The sequence below is a fragment of the Pelecanus crispus genome, chromosome 7, assembly GCF_030463565.1.
Source record: "Pelecanus crispus isolate bPelCri1 chromosome 7, bPelCri1.pri, whole genome shotgun sequence".
Classification (NCBI taxonomy): Eukaryota; Metazoa; Chordata; class Aves; order Pelecaniformes; family Pelecanidae; genus Pelecanus; species Pelecanus crispus.
Genome location: NC_134649.1, coordinates 38,217,592 through 38,240,583, shown reverse-complemented (window position 1 = coordinate 38,240,583; position 22,992 = coordinate 38,217,592). Strand labels below are relative to the sequence as shown.

The following is a 22,992-nucleotide window of genomic DNA, read 5'->3' as shown; positions in this document are numbered from 1 at the left end:
AATTAAACTTTACTCCCCTCTGATTTTTCCTTCTTACTTTCTATTTGCTGAGAACTTAGTTTTGCCTTTGTTGTAAATTGAACATGAAATTGGATTTATCTGAAATGGCTGTGGAGGGCGTAAATAAAATGGAGATATTTTGTACCTTCAGGACTGTGTCTGATAATGACAGGATTAAAGGAGGTTAAATGTAAGATGCTTAAACTATCCAATAAGGTTTCATAAATGCTTGAAAATATATGGCAGCTCTTAAACTTTTTAAAAGATGCTCCAACAGGTCACAAAAGATTTCTTTTCTAATAACTATCCAGGAAAAATAATTGGAGGTGGATCCCCTGGATTGGCAGCTGAATGTATTTTAACTGGTAATGGCTGTGATTTTTTGCAAAATGTCACTGACTGTGCCATAGCAGTTTTGTATCTGATTATTTCTGTTCTTTCTGAAGTTACCATGCCCTACAGTTACTCAATTTAGAAAACGACAATAAAAATGCACTAAGAAATAAACAGCAATTATGCTTCTAGAAGAATTCTGGGGCATTTTGTCCACTGCCCTCCTTGAAATATTGAGGCAATCAGCAAAGCTATTGTTTGACTCTGACATGCTGCATGCATTCCCTAACTGGCACCATTCACTCCTCTGACTGAACAAGATGCTCTTTCATTCTTCATATGAAGACTTTTCCTTTGGGTGAGTGCATATTCTTCAGTGGTGTACAGTAACACCTGGGCTAATTTTAAAAAAAGCTAGCTTTATAACCAGCAGCAGTCTGTCTTTGGCACCACAAAGATGTCTTTTGAACAGATCCAATTAGTCTGTGGGGAGCTTTGATGTTATTGGTTCCCAGTTAAAACTGGCTTGACTATCTCTTTCTACGTTACACTGTACTCAGTAGACTGTACATACCCTGGCAGGAAATTATCTTGCATGCTGTACTATGTGATTCTACCGAAGGATGCCATAGAATCAGAAAGACTACGTGATAAGCTATCAATTAAATAGCCTTACCAGTTAAAAAATTTGATCAGGCCTTAAAACTTTTCTTGATAGATTTAGGGGAATTATTAGAGTGGCATGCCTCTTATAAGCCATTAAGGAGTAGTGGAGAATACTGCATAGAAGAGGGTAACACTCCTGGCATAAAGAACAATACAGTAAGTAAATGTTTGAATTCTGAAACTTATTCTTGTTTCCAAATAGTCCTAAAGAATAGCTCAGTGAGACTCCATTGTGAGAAAGGCTCAGCATGACGATGCATACAATTCCCTTTTTGGCATGGAAATGATTAGAAAAATTCATTGAGGGGAACCTAATACAAACTGCTAGGACCTTGTTGATCGGTATTAGGGCAAGTAAAGATTTGCTGTGCATGGAAAAGGAACTGAAAACCAAACCCAGTGAAGATTTTCAAATTCAAATATTGAATTGAATCAAATGCTGCTAAGTTCAGCTGGAGGAAAACTTCCTGCTGATGACAATGGACACTGAATTTGGTTCTAATTTTGCTGCTCTGATACCGGCATAACTGATCTTAACCTGAATCTAAAATGCAGATTAGGAATACAGTGGTAGCAAACTTGAAGCATTACAGTCCCCTTTTCATGTCACGGCCTCTTGCAAATACCTTTGGAGAATGCACAAAAGGTTGAAAGAGTAACACAGTCCATATTAAGAGGTAGATGGAAAACCATATGCAAGTAAAACTTTGAGCACTAGGGGCTCATTTCGCTGACAGACCAGCTTAGCAGCATTAGGGGCAATATATTTTAAAAGCAGCCTCACTAACCTTACACATGTTATACTTGCAGTCCTTTCTCTTTGCATATGCAAGGACATGATTACATGCCATACAATGCATTTTGGATTTGCACAATTCAGCAGTCCTACACATGTATCTGGAAAGCTAGCCTTCATGTGGAAAATGCTTGCATATCGCAGTCATTTATATTTAAAAGTGGTCACATACACACACATGCACAAAAGAACTGCTTCAGCATGCCATCAGTGCTCCTTACAGGGTACTGTGTCCACTGGCACAGATGGAAAACCTGCGAGGGTACATCAGCATATTAATTCTCAAGAACCAAAGGCTGTGAATTCAAAATCTGGATTTGATCACTGGAAAGGATTTGGAAAGGCAGTGTTTACACTGTGATTTCAGTGTACAGTATTTGCAGTGTGCACTGAGATCTTAGGTATGCCTGCAGCCTGTTGCAATACATCCCAGTAAATGAAAACCGGGATCTGTTTCAATGCTGCACACCAACCTCAGGCATCCTAATTAACCCTTCAACAGCAGGGCTTGTCACAAGTAACTCAATCGGCATTCCTGCATATTGGATGGGTTTTTTCCTGGAAAGTGATTTCCTTAAGAAATGGGTATCATCTTTTTCTTTTATCAGAAAAGACATCAAAAAAATCCAACTCATCATTGATTAACAGGTGTTAGGGTCAGATCCACTAACAGTAATTGGAGAATAACTTTTGATCCATTGCAACTTAATAATAAAGCAATTTGTCCAGCACACAGAACAAGTAATTATGATGATTTGTACTATATAGGCAGAAAAGAAGACAAAATACCTTTGCATTTTGAAGACATACTGCTTGTCCTTCCTTTGATACAAGACTTCAGAAGGGACCTTGCTTCAATGTCTGTAGATAACATGCAGTAGCCTCTGCTTTGAGTTTACTATCCAACAAACTTCTGGAGCTGCAAAAAGGAAAAGAAAGGGAAGGAGATGAGGACATGTAAACAAAAACCGATGCAGCCAGCAATATATTTTTCAGCAGAACCTGGGACTGCTACATTTGACTTATGTATCTTTTGCAGGAGGAATTGGGTGCCTTGGTCGTGACCGGGGACAGACACGGAAATGTCTTGATGCAGTGGAGATTTATAACCCTGATGGAGACTTCTGGAGGGATGGACCTCCTATGCCTTCTCCCCTCCTCTCCTTACGAACAAATTCTACCAGCGCAGGCTCTGTGGAAGGCAAGCTGTACCTCTGTGGAGGATTTCGCGGAGCAGGTACTAAAATGATTCTGACATTCTTTATGTAGTTGAAATCAGTTTCACTGTACACAGACTGACCTGATGACTGACCAATCCTATCAGGTGGCACTGGCATGCCCTGGAACCACAGAGCTGATTCAGGCCTTTGGACTGTCAGCTCCTAATGTCAATATGAATTGTGCTCTGTTTGTCCTTTGCTTTTTTCTTAACAAAACATGAAAAATTAAGGATATTTCTGATCTGCACTAAACCTGTCCAAATCTACATCCAGAGCTACTGAGATCAGGAGCTTAGTGTGTTATGGACATTAAAGAACTTGGACGTATTTGTTGAAGATTAAGGCGCTATCCATCTGTCCTTAGCCAAGCTATCTGGCTCTGCCTATTTACTTACATGCTTTTCATAATCAATGTTGAAAAAGCTTGTGTATTTAATGATGTACAAAGAGACTAAAATTCCAGATCTGGTGACTTCAAATAATCCTAGCCCCATGGCCACCTTTCTCCTTTTAAGTCTTCCTCCTCCCAGCTGTGCTTGGCTCTATCTGAATCTCCAGTACTGCTCACCATTACTTTTTTCATTATAAACACAGAGTCTCTCAAAACACACACACTTAAAATCTCCTGCTACATAGCAGCTGCTACCCCAATTTCCTTTCTAGGAGAAAGCAGTAATACAGATGCGTTATCCACTGCTAATAAATGTCACGTCAGGCTCACTGTTGCCCAGGAATGGCCACGTGGTATCACTGGTGATGTGTCCTTCACATTACACTGACTCCAGTTGCATCAACTTTTATTTGTATAACAAACTCTAAACTTAAAGCTGTTATTTTAGGATGCTGTTATTTTAGAATGATGATTTTCATCAGCTACTTCACAACTCACCTTCCCCTCCCTTCAGTTGCTACTGTTTGAGGAAGCTGCTTCCTGAAAACAATTGTATGGCAGCTCTCTAGCAGGCATGTTCTCGTGTCATCTCTGATGGAAGTTCTGTGACCTCAGAGCAATTATGGTTATGATACATCACTGTGTTTCCATAGCAAACATTGTGCCATCATATTTGTCTTTTTCTCAGCGGTTAGGAAAAAGCCTAAAGTTAGTGGGTACAAACCTCAAAAGGCTGATTGTTTGCACTGGCAAATGAAGCAATTTCATTCAAGATGACTAACAGATTAGTATGAGATTTTCTGAATTAAGGCAGCTTCAGAGCCATAAAACCAGTCTCTGTACAATACCACCATGTTCTGTCACTGAGTCATGTATAAAGAGTGGTAGCATCGGGAGAGGTTGGAAGTCCCCCCGTGGATTTCAAGACGGCCATCTTTTGTATGTTTGTATAATGCCAGCTCAATGGGGTCCTGATTCCTGACTGTACTATTGCAATCTGTATAATTATGTATAGAACTCCCCTGCACTAGAAGTGTTATTTAGATTGGAAAACAAGAAGTCAGAGTTAGAAAATGCAGGTTTTGTAGTTACCTGTGCAACCTGAATTCTGACCCCCTATGCGTGCAATTTGTATACCAGCGAAGAAATAGTATATGATTGTGGTTTTAGATGTTGTTATGATGTCTATTAACAAGGGAGTCAAAATAATATTCTCACTCTCAATTGTAAATCAGATGTATCCAAATGTCTGAGGAGTTGAGAGGAAGCTGTGCCTTGACAGGCTTCTTAATATGACTTCCAGCTATTAAAGGAAAAGAGCTTTCTAAATCTTCATAACAACAGCTTCCAGCTACCATCATCAAGAAAAAGACAGGTGGAGTCCATATGCTGAACCTGAAGAGGTTATCTAGCTGGCCTCTCTCCCTGGCCCCATCTTCTCTGCATGCTGGAGGGAGCTCTTGCCTGATCTGCTCTTTGGGGTGAAGGGTGGAGCGAGGGAGAGAGGGTTATTACTGTCATATGGGAACTTGGAGCGCGTGGCTTGACTCTGCTCTTTCACAATTACAGCTGCTCAGCAGCTTCAAGATATTCACAGAACAGCATGTGCTGCTGCTTTAGTAGCAGATAGGGTTATTTCAGAATGTGCTTGTTTGGTTTTAGTCTTTTGGGTTTCTTGGCATGCCACTTTGATGAGGGATGCAACCAAGAGAGGATATTCCAATTTTACAAAACATTGTAATTTCGTTTCAACCAAGTGGAGTTTTTGGAACAAGCTGGAGGCACAGCTGTAGTCTCTGGGTTTTCTGCCTGCTGAACGCTAAAGGGCTGCTGTCAACATTCAAGAATGAGTGCTGCTCAAAAAAAAGAAAATAAGCCAAAAGTACTGCTGCAATAGAAAATCTTAGCCAATGTATACAAGGGGCTGCAACCAGCTCCCTATATACTATAGCTATGTCCCCAACACCTCAGCCTCAACTTGTCTTTGCATTTGCTTAAACCCACTCTTGATGCAGCATCCCCAGGAGCAGAGGAAGAGAAATTACAGCTACTTAGAGTCTCCAGAGGGAAGTCAGCTTGGCCAGCTGAGAGTAGAGTTTGAACAATGCAGAACACAGTCTCTCTAAAGGATGAGTGGACTCCACAGTGTGTCCAAACTTCATCAAGAGAAAGCTTCCTCTGAACTGTAAGGAATGCTATTCAACGTTGAGCTGTGGTGGTAAACAGAGCTTGTAAGACTTCCCCTGCTGAGGCTTCCTCAAGTTAGAAGCTTGCTCAAGGCCTGGCCATGAAAAGGGAAAGGGAATTAATTCCGCTGAAGTTTAGACACTTATCTGGAGTGCCTACACTAAGACCTTAGTGACTTCAGGCTCCCTGCAGCATATGGAGAAGCACAGACGCTTCCAGAGGGAGGTTCAGGCCCTTGGTGCTTTAAATCTGCTTGAAAGACTGGAAGGCTATTCAGAACCCTGAGGCCCTCTCTTGTCTCTTAATGCTCCATGTTTTTTGATCAGGATATGAGGGATTCTAACCTGGCTTACCTAAGGCAAACACGTCAGGAGCTTGGTGTCTATGATTAGATGGTACCACTCTGAGACCTCTGTGTTCTATCACTAGCTGACAAATATTTTATGTTCTTATGATCGTGGTAAGTACCCCAAAAAATATCTTCTGCTTGTTTTGAATTTGTTTCCTCCTTAGCAAGACTTGCAAAACTTCATCTGCTAGCCAGTAGTTTATGTGAATTAGCTCATTTTCTTCTAAAACTACTATGGCAGATAGGAACCATTAATCTGCTTGCCTCTAACACTTGGCTCCAGCTCATGTAGCCTAGTGTCATGAATGTTGCCTGTCATTTGTCAGCAATGTTACAGCATTCATCAAGATATTCAGAAATGTTTAAAATGGTTGGTTTTGTCCATTAGTTTGTAGTTCCGCACAGAGTGAAAACATCAGCCGTAGTATGAATATTCAGAAGGACTCAATGCACAGTAGCCAGCCAGCTTTCTACTAATTTGTTAAAATGTGTTGCCGCATTTACTGCTGTAACTATGGATTTTAAACAAGCCTTTGCAGCCTGACTGTGCCATGTTCTTGTTGCCATGTTTTATTTCCTTTGCCTTGACATAGAAATGAAACCTGCCACCTGCACAGGCTGACAGCTATTAACGTTAGCCGTGCATGGCAGGAGCAGCCTCATTAGCGTGCCTCACCGAAGGAAGTGGTAAGCAGCTCTTCAGGTATGCAGCATTACACGCTTATAAAATGCCTGTCAGATTGGGTTCCCTTTCTTTCTGACTGCTTCTGAGTATTATAAATGTTTTTTTCTGGTGAAAATAATGAAGGCAAGGGTGTGCACCTGTTTGCTAGGACTGTGTCATCTGCTGTCACTGCCAGCTTGCAGAGGCACTTGTTTGTTGACTTTGCATTGTTGCTGCACAAATACAGCTCTCATAGCCCGTTTCCGGGGACTGGGGGTTGTAGCCTTAATTTCAGATTATAGATGTTGGTCCAACTGCCCGTCTCACAGATTTGAACTAATAAATTCAAATCCAGAATTGATTTTTTTAACTTTATGATTTTAATTAGCATGCCGTCTTTACTGTATACCCATGTGACATCAGCTGATGTGCAAAGTAAAGAGACAACACCTCAATGCAAATATTGTTTAACAGGTCTGCTATTAGCAGCACATACCACTTAAAAAAGCCTTATGATTTCATCAGCTAACAGCACACTTGATGTGGAACTGTCTTTCTCTGAACTAGCACTTTTGCCATCTCCAATGCAGTTTATAGCAGAGAAGATACACGTACTGCTTCCCTACTATATATGTTGAAAAATTCTGTAATATGTTTGGCATCATGTGTGGGACCAGAGCTGCTCAACCCAGTTCTGTTATTTACTTACTGATACCAAGTAGAAATTAATTTTTCACTTAAGTGGTGTTACAGTCAGAGGAAGGGGAAAAGGAAGAAATACCTATGAACTTGAAATGCAAGAGTCTCAAATTTGTGTTTGCAACTGTTAGTCAAGATAGGTGATAGTGACACCGAGTCCTACTAGCTGTGTAATTCCAATTCTAAAAAAAAAAAAAAATATGTACTTACCCTAGATTCATTTTCTGGCCTCTTCTTCCTCATTTACATAAACTGCAATCCATACATCGGAATAGAAGTGGCGCTGCTTGCGGCAGTGCAGAACCGTGTAGTAATTACTGTATTCCAGCTGAGCTAATGAGTTTGTATCTCCACGCCATCCTCTCCTGACAGTGGACTAGCTTAATAGTTATTTATTTTGACTAATCTCCCATAAAGGCTGTTCCCCCTAGTCTCCTCCATTATGTGATTTAAATGGAGAATCATTCTAGTGCTTGTTTTTTATTATAGTGGTTATGGAACATTACTGGAATCAAATTAAATTTAGACATATTAAGAAGTCTGGCACAGTAAATACTGCACTTGTGAAGTTTGGGGGTTGAGGGATTGGAACAAAACCTGTTTCTCCAGCACCTTCCCATGTTCCCAGCTAAATAAAGCAGAGGGGCAAACCCCGGGCTGCCTATCTGCAGCACTGTTTGTTTCCCTCTGTTAGAATTTACTGGGCAGCGATGAATAATTAAAGTTCTCCTGCCCACAGTTGTTACCATTTGAATAAATATTCCCACCAATGAAAGGGATTCAGGGTCCCTGTGCTTCGCTCAGCATAGAAATCTGCTTGCAGTCACCCGCCGCACCACAGCCACTGCCACAACTCTCCAGCCTGCGTGCTGAGTCCCCCCCGAAAAATGATACTTGACCTTTTGCCTAATTCTCCCCAGCACCGGCATGAGCTGCTAGGCTGCTGTTGGGAACCAGCGTGTGGGAGAGACCTCCTCAGCTTGCTGCCTTCCCAGGGAGGGCTGCCCATTTGCCCCCCGCTCATTAGCTAGAAACACGCTACCGTAAATAAGGCCAATACAGGTCACGGGAACTGCTGGAGAGCAGCACCTGCTCATTTCAGATCTAAATTTGACTCAATAGCTGACAGCATAGTATTAGTAATTCAGTCATGCTTCTTACTAAGACTCATTTATAGCTTATAAAGGGTTAATGAATGATTAATAGATATTTTAATGCATTTTAATTAATTGCTGAAGAGGTCAATAGGTTGTTTAGAAACATGGCTTGTAGCCATGTATGACATCTTCTATTGTGTTCATAACTGCCTGTCATGCATACAGTCTAAACATGCTTTACATCCTCTATTAATAATGCATTAACCCATTGTAAGGCATTTAGAAACAGCATCTTAGGATGGTCTGAGACCAGTAATTCTTATTCTGATCTTGCAGCTTTTACTCACATGAATGGTGCCTTGACTTCAAGAGCACCGATCCTGCTGCCACTGTTATCTGGGAACCTGCTATCACCTGCAGCGCAGGCAGGACCAGTGCTTGTAAGATTATGTCTGAACGAGGCCTTGCCTATGAACAACAGGCAAAATCTGGAAAGATTTTAAAAGCTGAAATAGCTGGATCAATCCCAAGAAACACAGTTGAAGTAACTGAATTAGAAGTTCCTTCCTGTAGACCATCACATTCTTTATATATATATATATATATATATATATAAAAATTTTAATATATATTGATTTGTGAGTGACTGGGTGGATCATGAAACTATGGTCCTGAAGAATTACAGAGCAGAGCAAGAGGATAGAGGTCCTGTCTATGAGAGTGAATATCTTACCTTACTCCATGCAGGTGCTCTGAAAACAGTAAGCTGCCACAGTTGTAAATTCAAGCCCCAACCTGCCTCCCAGCTTTCGCTGTGTCTGGTGGGATGCGCTGCTTTGATACTTGACATCACGAAGGCTGGCCAGCATGTTAAACAGCCAAGCCAAGTTCCCTCTCCTGTGTATTCTCTGCCTGCTTCTGCCCACAGGCATAGATGATGGATGTACTTGACCCCACATGGGGTGTTCGCTGTGTTATGCTAGCAAGGCTGGTAGAGTTAGGGGGCAGCTCACATACGCAAATGGGATTGAAGGCCACAGACTTGATGAACTTATTCTTTTTCCTACTGCAAATGAGGAGCCAGGACATCTGGTGGTTATGATCTAAATGCACTTTTATCCCATTGCAACACAAACGTGAATTCCCAAGTTACCTAACTCTGCCATCATGTAATTATGAAAGCAGCTATTAGTGGCGAGGAAGCTAAGTAGCAGAGGCTAGTCCCATATGTTTAAAATCATTCTCTGGTACAGATAATGGCATGCAAAACCAGGTACCAACCAGCAGTGGAGGCTGAACTGTTTCAGGGCAGCTCTGGGGTGGCTGTTAGGTGACAAGAACTGGGGAAGCCAGTGAAAGAAACACCCAAGTAAACATTTGGGGGACTGTTGGGGAACTGGCAAGAACCTTGTCATGTTCCAGTGCTTTTTTCCATGGAAAGAGCAGAGCAGAGAGTTAACAGTTTAACCACTACAGGTTTGGTGTCTTTTTTTATAAACTGATCCACGGCGAAAGAAGATAGAGCACATTAGGAAACTGCAAACCAGAAAGGAAAAGGTGCTGTGACAGCCTGAGAACTGGCGTCAGCAGGAGATCAGGCAAGTAGCCTGTGTGAAGATGTCCCAGGGCACGGAGCTCATGGGCAAGGACAGATGAGACACTGAGACCACCCCGCACTACACAATGCGGTTCTGTGCTGAGGTACCTGCCCCTGCTCTGGATAAACCTGCTTAGGTACTGCTGGCCATGTAACAGTGTGCCAACGGAGCTGTGCTGCAGCTAGTAGGTATGTGAGCTTGTCCAAAACTACTTTGGATACCTCTGCCCTGCACTGATGCAGAAGCACCGCAACTCATGACTTGGCACATGCTCTCGCTACCTCCGTAACTCTCTTTCCTCATTCATAAAATGGAAGTAAATATACCAGATGATGTCAATGGGCTTCCATAAGAAATAGTGAAATATTGACCACATTTCAGCAAACTTGCCATATATTTAACTCCAGTGGACTAAAGTTCAGCACGAATTTTTTTGAGTTCAATGCTCTGGACACTAAACAGGCTATAGTAGAGTGAATTTATTCGTATTGGCTTAAAAACAAAATAGCTGCATGGTTAATAGTCCTGGATGACCTATAGATTTTCTACCTGTTAAGCATGTTGCTTAATTCTTCTACATCTGCATCCCTCTAACCCTCCAAACCCCAAACCTAATAATTGTATCTGAATGTTCAGTTCCAAATAGGAAATAGAAAGCAAGGTCAAAAAAGACCAAAAGTGGTAATATATACTACATTCACACAGCAAGTTGTTCCTCCCCCCAACCTCCAAATCACAAATGGAATGCAGTTTGGGGGGAGGAACAAACAAGAAAAAGCAGATCAAATATTTATGTTGCCTGCAGTCATACCGGGTTTTTTTTCGAGAATGGTTCATCCTGATTTATGGTCATTCCTGATTCAAATGACATGAGAAAACTTACAGCATGAAATGAAGTCTGGCCATATTTGGGGAGTGACTCATATTTGAAAATAAACATTTTAAAGAGAAAACAAGATTGTGTATATGGAGTGCAGGCCCTCACTGAAAATTAATATTTTTGTTGTTTTTTTCTGCATATTCAGAGAAAAATCTCACATGAAAAATTGTCAGAAAGTGTTTTGTTTACAGACCAGAATATAAGAGAATTTAAAGATTAGATTCATTTTTTTTCCAGACTACTATATTTGCATACATGAAATCTGATTTTAGCATTTATCAATTAAATATTTTCAGGTATAACTCAAGTTCTTTCACTGGGAAAAGATGGGTTTGTAGGTTCAGTGTTAGCCTTCAGTCTGCACTTGTACATCAAAAAGGCATACTTATACCAAAAGAGCTCTAACTTTCTTTTAACATACCACAGTTTCTCACGGGGATAAATTTATGCTGGAATTAATGTTCCCTATGCTGGCTTAGCCTTTTCCTTTCCTGAATAAGAATAAACCATACTGCTATAAACACTGTTTTACTGCTTGAAAAGGATCTGTATTAGGGTTAGGTTTGCACTACCTGAATAATTCTAATATAAAGTGGTTTAACTCCTATGCAGAAAAACATAGTGTAAAGAAAGTTTCTTAAAACTTCTCATGGTTAAACAAGAATGTGCAGAAAAATATTGCCTCATTTTCTAGAAAAGAATGAAAGCATTTGGAAAGGAGTGAAATCCTTTCATTAGGTAAGGTGGTTGTCTGGTAAGTGATGCAGAATAATGCTATGTATGACAGGGAGTTCTGTGGGGTGGCTTTTTAAGCAGGTAATCTGTGTAATACAGCCAATTTCTTTTTGTAGATGTCACATTATTCTCCTATAAGCAAAATTGTCTGCTAAGATATTGCTTTTAAAAAAATATTGCATTAAATAAGGTGAACCAATGAGGCAGAATCTGGAATTATTTGCAGCTTCAGGATTAAAACTGTTTATTGGTATTAAAGCCCAAATTCAACATTACAGCCTGGAATCAACGGTGCTATTCTCTTTTCTGTTGTCCTAACCAAGGGAAAAAAAAAAAAAAAGGGCTAAAGAATTGAGCTCTTTTAACTCATTTCCCTTTTAAAAATAACAGGCAAATGTGATCTTTTTTTCTGTATGACTGTATTTTGAGCAGTGCTTTTCCTCACATGAACTTTCTCATCCAAAGGGTGCTGCTTCCTTTCATATTAAACAAGATAAGACTGGAGAAATGATTGCTTCCCTTACTCCAACAACATACTGTTTTTATCTCCCAAGGGTTAAGAGTTAACTAACACTCCATGTGCTGGAAAGCAGAATTTGTAGAGTGGAACAAACCCAGTTACAGCATCCCACAGAAAAGGGGAACAAGGGACATTAAAGGTTGTGAGTCACAGGGGTCACAAAAAACCACAGCAATGCTTGTAAGGAAGGGTTGCTGAATCTGCCTTTGATATTTTAATTATGATGATTTTTTTTCCCCCTGAAGTGTTGCAATCACCCATAGAATGTTTCAGTCCTGGTGTTTGTTTCTTTTTTCCTCTGATTGTCTCATTTTTGCCATCATCCATGCCAAAGAAAATCCAGGCATGAAAATTTATTGCATAAAGGAGATGATCTAATAATAAATACAGGGACTGGAGCCTCCCATGTCACAGCCTAGGTCTGTTTGTGTCTCCGTATTTGCCGCTTAGGAAAAACCTGTTCACTCTCGCAGGGTCGTACAGAAATGAGCTCTTTGCTGGTACTGGTACATGTTATTTGTTTGCAGTTTTCCAGTCATGCCTTCTCTCTTCACATGCAACTGGGTTTTTTAGCAGTTTGCTGTATTCTCTCTTGGATGGATGCATATTTCCTGTGTATTATTATTCTTCTCCTTTAATATCCAGGTTCAATAAGCAAACCGTCATGACTATTGTTTCACTTTCTGTAAATAGCAGAAAGGAATGGACTATTCAGATGAGGCTAAATCCTGAAATCTTACCCAAATTTTACTCAAGCAAGCTCCTAGATATCTATGAAAGTCCCAGAGGGTCTGGGTTTGGACCAACAAAATTTATGCCACAATTAATTGTGACACAACTGAGGGTAAAATGAGTACTAGCTGTGGACTGTGGGAAAGAAACACTGTGCTGCACTCCTTTATCAGGTGAGAGAGGGGGCAGGGATGGTGAATGGTTGGTGAGTGGTTTCCTTAGATAAACATGACAAAAATGTGCAGAAATTTCCATAAAGCTGTGACATCCGCAACTCCCATGCATATGCAGGACCTGCAGTAAACAGAACTGTCCAAAACAGCTCATTAAGGAAACCGATCCTGGGAGGGGAAGAAGTCTTGTTTCCATCCGACCTCCCTATGTCCCAAAGCTACTTGCAGAGGAGCTCTAGGAGTATGTTAAATCCCATGACGCTATGTCATCATAATATCAACACCAATTTTGCATGGAACCTAAACCACAACAGCACTGTCTTGGGGGTACTAAGCCCTCAGGGTTGCTGTCCTCTGGAGGAGTATGTGGTCTGTGTTTCCAACACGAGAAACAACATATGCCTCTGGATGCTCTTCTGTATTTCACACTTTTCCCCTTCTTCAATCCTTTGCTGTTGGTTCCACAGAAGGGCAGTATCCAAACAATGAGATGTAGTTGAAAGATGTGAAGGATAGGGTTGTTGTTGTTTGAGTTTTTTTTTTAAAAAAAGAATAGCTTTCTAGAAGGCATAGCTGAATGAGAACCTCAGTCTGGACCCTGTAAAGTTTAGCCTGTCACCAGTCTTTTAAGACTCAATAAAACTAAAAAAAAAAATAAATAAAAAAAGTGTGGAGTATTCAATGTTTCTTGCTATGATGGTTCTTATTCTGGTACCTGTAAAGTGTGCTTGGAAATCTCTGGGACCTGGCTTTAAATACATCTATCCAGAAATACTCTGTCCAGAAGCTGACTGCAAAGCACGTGCATGTCCTCAGCTCAAAGTAAGAAAAGTTTAGACTAAGGTTACCTTCTGCGAGGAAGCAACTTTAAGATGAAAAGAAAAACTGAGCAGAAATGAAAGACACTTTTTATTTTTAGGAGAGTACTTGGTTTTGAGTAACAATTGCTGGAGTGTTCAGGACTTTTGTTAGCAAAGAAAGGTTTTGCGTTCTTACAAGAAGTTTAATATAGCACTGCTGGTTGACTATGGTTGTCTGCCGCAATTCTTTCATTATTTTTTGTTAGTTTCAGTAAAAAAACTTCTTGTCTTGAGACTGGCTGTGATTTAATGGCATTCTTCTGACCGTTCACGACAAATTCCTCAGCACTTCAGAACAGCTAAAGTACATTTAAAGCCCTGGAGGTTTCTTTCTGTCTTTATTTCTCCCCAAATCACAGGATGTTCAGACTTCGCACCCAAGAAAAGGCATCGTATTGGAGTGCTTCCAGGAGCCCGAGAGCTGCATTTTAGCTGGGGCAAAGAAAAGACAATATACTGCATGTCGGCATACTCATTAACAACAGGCAATACTCTGTCTCTAAAAGATGAGCATTTGACAATTGATTGCACAATGAAATGCCACCTGCATACTTGTACCAAGATGGAGCACTTCATGCTTTTGTCCCTGCAGCTGCACCTGGAGCCCAGAGCGTGAGGACTGAATACACTGTGCAGATCTCCATCTGCACTATTTCTTTTGCTATATGTTGACAACTCGCATACTCTTCAAACAGCGTAGCTGTTAGTACCACAAAAATTACCTTTTCATTGCCACCTTACAGAAGGGCCATAATAATAACTGCACAAACCTCTTTGATGCTGTTTGACTTGACTCCTGATGCCTGCTTTTGTTGCTTCTGTTTTTCAGCTCGTCATGAAGTTATCACCAAAGAGATCCTCGAGCTTGATACGTGGGAGAACCAGTGGAACGTGGTGGCCATCAACGTCCTCATGCACGACAGCTATGATGTTTGCCTTGTTGCTAGGCTGAACCCGCGGGATCTTATCCCTCCTCCCCCAGATTTAGTGGACCAATAGAAGTTCAGTGACTCTCAGTGCTTCCAGATTCTGCAGAAATTGAAGAATTTGGAGAGACAAATGCTGCATTGGCTCTGGATGAGAGCCGAGTCCCACGGAGAGGAGCTGGCAACACATGTTTAAGGACAGAATTGCCTTTGAGCTGCGCTTCTCAGATGATGCTTAATTTGCTGGTACTGGTACTCTGGACTTCTGTGATTGAAAGTTGAGGTTGCCCAGGCTTTGTGTCTTCGTCTTCGTCTTCCATCTGGCTGTGCAAGCTCCAGTGCTGGGTGCAGCCAGGGCTTCTGGGACCCTTTGCCTCACAGGCATTGTGGCAGCCCAGAGCTCGTTTCACAGCAGAGCATGACATATGAAGGAAAGCTGTAGCCAGGGAAATCCCTCCTTTGCTGTTCATCCCACCTGGTTCTACTAAGCTACCGAGGAGGCTAAGAAATATATAGTCAACTGATGAAAACCAGTGCAGCTGTACCAAAGGGCCGGACTGTACTTGACTGATGCAGGAGCAGAGGGAAAACAGAGAAGACCCTTTGTTTTAAACAAAAAAAACATTAGCCAAGGTTCATTAGCCAAGTACACCAGCTACTGCAAACATTACCTAACTCACAGACAGGACAGTCAAGAGATCCTGTCTTTGCCAACAGAGCTGAGCCTGTGCTAGTAGAAAAATAGTTTTTGCCAACAAGTCACAAGCAAGTCTTCCAGCAGGGTTAGTAGGTAGTCTGTACCAAAGACAAGAAGAATCCTAAATTTTCACATAGATCTTACCTGTTACAAGGTCTGGTGTGACCAGAACCTTAAATCTCAGTTAGAAAATACTCTTCCTTTGAGAGGTGAAGGGGATGCAAACTAAAAATTAGTAAATGAGACCAGTATTATCTGCATATCAGCTCTGCAGCTACAGGGAAAGGATAGATGTGCTAAACAATAAATGTTTATGTAACAGTAGCTGTTTTTATAGAAGTAGCTTTAATGAAGTAGCATAAGCTAAATTCTCTACCAATGGAATTGGCTATAATCACAGGGAAGAGGAATATTTCAAACAGTGTTTCTTAGGGCAGTGTTAGCCTTTATAGGGCTTGAAGACAGTAGGTTAGAGAGAAAATTGCTACCAGTACTGCTATCACATTTGAATTACCAATAACTATTCATCAGTTCTCTGGTGCCTACCTTGTAGTGTAGCATTGCTGCCCGGGCAGTATGGACAAGAGAACTGGAACTCTCAGTTGTGCTCTTGGGCCGAAATTGCAAATGATAGTATGCTGCAATGCAGAGTGAATGTCAGAGGCAAACACTAAGAATAAACCATGATATAGTACAAGAATGATCATTGTCAGCAAGAAGTTGCTTTTGAAGACTACAAAAGCAGCAACAAAGCTGGAAGGAAATGAGGGAATCCATCAGGTAGTTTGTCCATAGTTACTTACAGGAGTTGCACTTCAGAGCATTGCCATTCTCCATTCTCTTTTTCAATCACGTTTTAGGCTGCAAAAATACCAGCTGGGGTTTTTTTTTTGGTTTGTGATTTGTTTGGTTTTTTGTTGGGTTTTTTTTTTTTTTTTTTGCCTGCAATGCTTATGGCAGAGAGGGATGGAGTGGATGACCCAAAAGCCCTTTCCCAATTGTGACTTTTCTGATTCATGAACTATTCTCTAAAATACCCAGTGGGAATATTAAACTGTCATATAAAAACTATTAGCTGGAAGGTCACTGGAGTCTACCTGATAACTATAGTAGGACACAGAGGACTGCTCAGACAATAAGGGATTTGGTAGGGGGGAAACTAAGGAAAACATGTAGAAAAGGAGTAAATCTGGGAGCCTTACAGCTAATCTCTTGTCTCCCTTTATGTTTCCCAGGCAGAATGAGTGTCACAGCCTAAACACATACTCTTGTGTTTGTATCATTTCTGTATCATCCAGTCATTCTTTTTTCTTTCCATTGTTCATATGTAGGTCATCATCTGTCTAGAACAAAGTTGTGACAAGCATGAACTTCAGTGGTACAAATCAGTGACCAGTTCCAAGAATCTTAACCACTCTGGTCACTAAACGCAGTTGTAGGTATAAGATCAAGGAGGCAAACTCTGCCTTAATGTATTTTTAAACAAAATCAGTAGAAAGTGCTTCCAATTAACCAGCCAATACTGGAAACACTTTTTTTAACTTTTGTTGTTACTGCAGAGTAAAGGTAATCTTGTTCTAATTTCTCTAAAGAGCTCTCAAGGCAGCTGGAAACAATGTTCTTGAGCATCGCTTAAGTGTTTCCTTGTGAAACTCCAAATTCTGCAACTGTATCTACTGATTTTGCTTCTTTCGCCTTTTTTGTTTTAAGGAAGAATGTTTTAAAGGGTTTTTTTGTCTCCGATCTCTGCTCTGTGGTCTATTCCTGACAATTCAAATCCCCCTGCAGTTTAAAGCCTGAGTTAGTCTACTGGATTTTGCTCTCTGAAAGACAGTCTACTTGAAATATTTCAAGGGGAGAAGGGAGACTTTTGCAGGCTTTAATTAGTCATATTTGAACATATATGTGGAACACAGCTGAGATTCTTCTATTAAACTTTTATTTCAGTAGTGAGTTGGCCTTTTCTTTTCCACGTCATATGTTTTGCTTTTTAGACTGATATGCAATGAGCTGGATGGAAGGAAAGTATGTACTCTGAGTTCTGCCTTGATAACCGAAGAGAGTAATTGCATATGTTTTATATACTGGCCTTGCAATAAGCTAGCTGTAGTGGGCAGTTAACAGGCTTTTCTTCATGTGCCACTGGCAAGTGACCTGCCCTCGCGTGCACCGAGCATTGCGCTTCCTGCTGCCCACAGGGTCTGACTGTTAGCGGGGACTCTTGGGTGTCCGTGTCTCTCAGTTTCTGCCCAAGTCTGAATGTCTAGCACTATGTATCAAGCAGGGAATTGTTTTCTTCTGGATTAAATATCTAGAATGAGGGCACTAACTTCTTAATTCTGTGTGGGCCCCCTGTAGTTCATGGTTTGCCCTTGGGGTGACTACAATTTCTAAACCAATACTTGTAAATGAAAGCTTGACTGAGGAAGGAAGGAAGAAGCAGAAAGCACGCTTATTGAGAGGTATAGATCTCAGACAAAATCATTCTGAGAGCATATGAATATTGCATGTCTGATATGTCCATGGATAGTCTCACATTGCTGGGAAAGTCCTTAAGAGTCTTAATTTCTCCTATTACAAATCTTGATGCAAAAAAATATTACAGAATATGTATTCTCCAAGCTTGTGATTTCACTGAAATAGTTTACCTCAGCCCCTTTCCGTCTGAGCAGTAGTTAGCTGAGCGTTTAATCAAGGCTGTCTTGACATCATCCATAATTCTAAAATGCAAACAAAGCAGCGCTGGCAAGCTACCTACTATTTAAATGAATGGGGGGATTATTAAGCAAAGGCATACACTTCAGTTTCACTTGCAATGCTGAAGTACATCACTAGTTGCCAAATATGAAGAAAAACATTGGAGAGGTCACATGGCACAAAGGGAGTAAAGCAAAAAATGAAATGCTATAAAAAGCTAATTGAAGCTCTCCATTTTTATCCCCAGCTAATGTTTTATTTTGAAATTGTCCCTGTAAAACTGATTTCATAAGGGTCCCTGTAGATCTCTCTCCTCTGTTTTCATACATGTGGTCATTGGAACTGCCCACATATGTAAACCATCAGGCATCTGATTACCCACCCTCACACAGCACTGCTGTCACTGCCTGTGGCTCAGTCCCTGCCCGTGCCCAGCACACACACACATTTGCATGTGTGCAATACTGAAATTTATGGGGCAGTTTCTGTATTGTGTTCCAGCCGCATTGTGCCATTCAGGAAGCCTTGATTTGCCAACAGAGAATTGCCTTGGTGTACACAGAGCCGTCAGCTCCTCTACCAGCAGTCCCAAATATGCTCCAGGTAAGAGGCGGAGGGAGCATCAAAACCGAGAGACTGGCAACAGAGATGAGAGCTGCTCCCAGAATGTTACAACATGCAGCGGAGCCAAGGTGGGGCGGAATGATCCTCCCCATCTCTTCCTAGGGAGGGTTCAGATGTAAAAGGTTTTGGCCCTGGATCTTCATCTTATATTTTTCCTCTACTTTACTTGAAATGTGTAATGACATCTTTGATCACCTGAAAAGCAATGAAAACAAGTGCTAGAATAATATATGTATTTTTTTAATGTTAAAATATATTCATGAAGATCTATATTGTTTTTCTGCTGATCTGGAAGACCATAACATTCTTTTAATAAGGTGTTTACCTAGTGATTGCTATCTTAGCTACAGTCATGGTCTCTTTCACAGGCTGCTCTCCTAATGGATTATGTAGCTCCTCTGAAAATTTGTTTCATGAATCACAATGCTTTGAATCACCAGGTCAGAATTTCAGTTACTCTTTTGCAAATTTCTGTGGTGCTCACTACAGCTTTTCAAGTGGACTCTAGCTTCAGCTTCAAAGAAAAGCTATTTCACCCCCAGTTGTGCTCAGCTGGAACTAGTGCATTTGCAATTTACTAGCGTTTGACGTATAGAGGTTGAAAGCAAAGGAAATATTGGAAAATGGCTAAAATATACATAGAATGTACGTGGAAGTATACTTCCCTTCTTTTCTTGGTGAATGTCGCCTCTGTGTTTACTGCCCTGCCTGGGTGTCTGATGGAATGATTTACTAATAACCTATGATTGCAGCCACAGTGGAGGCCACACTGGGGCTACGTGTTTGTGCTGCCAGAGCAGAGAGAACCAGCATGGTGCTGAGCTGTGGCTCCTGACAGGCTGGCCTGCCTCGCCATAAGAAATTACCTTCAAATGAAAATGCATTCCAGTGTTCCATATACTCCTATGTGTTTTATATACATATGTATAACATTATTTTTAGAAGTTTTTTACTGACAGCAGTAAGATCCCTTTTTTAACACATACCTGGCAACTCTGCCTTCTGCATAGTTCATCAAAGTACTTCAAAAAAAGTGCTGGTCTTTAAATATATGGAACTATTCCAGACTTCAAGTCAAAAAGAACCTTAAATTCCTTGCTGAGCTAAGGAACAACTGGGGAAATCTTTTAGTCCTTGCCTATGTCTCCTTCCTTCTCCAATTTTTTGCTGGCTGAAGCGCTCTCCTCAGAAGCTGAGTCTTCTTGAAAGCTTTGTGCAAGTCTGTTGTTTCTCTTCCTGTAACCCCATTTCTGCTTCAGCCTACTTGTCTGACGAGCCCTTAAACTCCTTTTCCCCTTCAGTTCCCCAGAAGATGGGAGCAAGCCACTCGGGGTCTTCTCAGAAGCCTATCACTCCAGCAACAAATCAGCTTTGAAGCACAGAAGGAAGACCATACCAGCTCTCTGGATTTGAGGTCACTCATCTTTGAGCAGGTTCTAGCTCCAACCCAAATTCTGTGGTTCAGTCTCATTGCAAATAAAACCTGCCTGCTCTGCAACGTCACTGGTCCTCTGGCTATGACTGGGGTTGGAAGGCAGGTGACCTGCATTCTACTTAGTCTTGCCACTGTCTCACTGTGTGATGCTTTAAGTTTGACATTAAATGCCTTGCATACTGTGTGTGCCATAGCTGTAATGATTGCAGGCACAAGCCATTATCATTATCTCTGATTCCTGAACACTAGCTGCTACAAAAACTGTCTGAAGCACAGAGGGAGGCATCTTCATTATTGCATTATAACTCACGTCTTAAAGCCAGGTTTTCTCCTGCAGTTTCAGTCAGGCCAGGTTTCACTAAAGAACCTGGTCTCTAATTTATTAGGTTTTAGTATTGGTATTTTTTCTCCACTTTGTCCTTTCCTAGTCATTCTTTATAAGAATGCAAGTGACTTCACCAGCTTTTCTATGAAATGCATTATCCAAACTGGCCTCTTGAGGCTGCTGGCTTTTCATTATCAGGGTCGAAGTACAGCCACTAAAGTGCCAGTCAGCTGCACTACTTTATTTTCTCATTCAGCAACTTCATAGTAGAGGAAATGTATTTCATACATACATACAGTAATGTGAGAGGAAACCACTTCCCACATACACAGATTCCTGACTCATTCCTTTTAAATGTGGCTGAAACAACTGCTGAATCCTAACATAAAAAGCTATGATACCCATTCAATAGGCTTTTCCAGGCTTTCCAGTATGAGGAGGAGGATCACAGGGAGATGTCTTGTAACTAGAGCACAGATTGGAAATTTGAACCTCTGGGGTTTGTTTCCAGTTCAATTATTCTGTTTACTACTCTGGGACATCTGGTCTCTGTGCCTAGGTTCACCCTTGTAAAAAAGTTATAATAATACCTCTCTACTAATTTTGTGGGTCCACTTTGTTGTGTTTTTAGGGGGGTGGCTCACAGATGTCTGTAATGTTATGTTGAGATCCAGAGATCAAAAAGTGTTGTTATACAATGGTAGAATAATAACATTATTGCACCGCTGTCATCTCCCTGATTTTTGGTAACGCGGTTGTCCATAGTATTCAGAAACTAAGCCTTCCTGGGAAAGGAGAGACTGGATGTTTGCAGCTAACAAGGGTATTTTGTTTACTCCTTCACAGAAAAGCAACAAGAGCTATCTAATTGTGTAATATGTTAAGTAGAAGAAGAAATGTAAGGCTTATTGCATGTGCCTTCATAGCTAGTCACAATTCTACACAGGCAGAACTAATCTCAGCAAACTGAGAGGTCACTAATTGAGGCTAAATTTGAACAGTAGTAATTAGAAGAATCAGTGAACTGTATTTTTCTCAAAGCAGATTTGATTTAATAAATTATGCTGCTTAGATAGCCACAGTAGCTACGAAGCAAAAAAAGAGAAGGTGCTTTACAGAAGTGTACTAGATTTACTGGGTAACTGAGACTTGAATTTAGATGATCTACCACAGCTTTGATAGGAAAGCTTCAACTCTCCAGGGATTCCCATAACGAATCTGTGATGCATTTAACTAGCCACTAAAAGGCACTGTTGCATCCAAGGAATCACCTACACAACACACATAAGAGGGTTTTAGGATATTGCTAAAGTGTAAACAATGTGGCATCTACTTGCTGAGTTACTGAATTGATAGTAGGGACTGTGTTGCCTTCCCCACCAGCATGCATGAGTAAATAATCTTAGTTGAACTGACAAATAATTTATAATACTTACTGACAGGTAATTTATAATACATAAGGCCTGAGATTCCAAAACTCTTTTAGGTTAAGACAAGTTTTGCAGGATAGAGAACGTTTGTTACTAAGCAGACAGTGAGATATACTGGCATTTCCCTGCAGTTAAAAAGCCCCACCAAAACAACAAAATAAATAAACGCAGTTATTTTGCAGGACAGCACTGATCAGAAAGCTGCCTAATTGCTTTGTTTCCTTTTAATATGTTAGACTGGAAGCCTGTGTGCAACAGCTAGTTGGCAACCTTTAAAAAAATCAGCTCAGAGAGAGTTACACAATAAAAATTAAAAATAGGACAGATCCTTCTCTCACACTAGTGTAAATCAAGTATAACTATTTTTTAAGTCAGTGATGAAACAGAGGTGTGAAAAGATGCTCAGACCTAAGACCTACCTAAAAATCTCTCTCCACTCAGGGGGAGGCTCACAGTGTTAGGAATTCACCCATCTGGTGAGGATGAAAAGGCAACAAAGTGAAAGATGAGATGTGAGAGACTGGTTATGGAGACCTAGACCTTTCTTCCTAGCCATAAGGTCAGATATAGTGCACGTGAAGAGCTGCTGAAAGTTACTCCCTGTAGATGGCTGTCTTACTGACAACTGCTAAGCATGGCAGAGGAGCTTGCCAAGCCACTCTCCATCATCTATCAACAGTCCTGGTTAACAGGGGAGGTCCCTGATGACTGGAGGCTTGCCAATGTGACGCCCATCTACAAGAAGGGCCGGAAGGAGGACCCAGGGAACTACAGGCCTGTCAGCCTGACCTCGGTGCCGGGGAAGATTATGGAGAGGTTCATCTTGAGCGAACTCCACAGGCAAGTACAGGTCAACCAGGGGATCAGGCCCAGCCAGCATGGGTTCACAAAAGGCAGGTCCTGCTTGACCAACCTGATCTCCTTCTATGACCTGGTGACCCGCCTGGTAGATGATGGA

At 41.1% G+C, this 22,992-nt stretch overlaps 1 protein-coding gene across 1 annotated transcript in view; it reads left to right on the top strand.

Annotated features, from left to right (window-relative positions):
- KBTBD12 (kelch repeat and BTB domain containing 12) overlaps positions 1 to 14,899 on the top strand; it is a 29,575-nt gene extending 14,676 nt beyond the window's left edge. The window contains exons 4-5 of the mRNA XM_075714549.1: positions 2,835 to 3,032; positions 14,730 to 14,899. Coding sequence (XP_075570664.1) covers positions 2,835 to 3,032; positions 14,730 to 14,899 — 368 coding nt within the window. The remainder of the gene's footprint in view (positions 1 to 2,834; positions 3,033 to 14,729) is intronic.
- Positions 14,900 to 22,992: the final 8,093 nt, after the last annotated feature.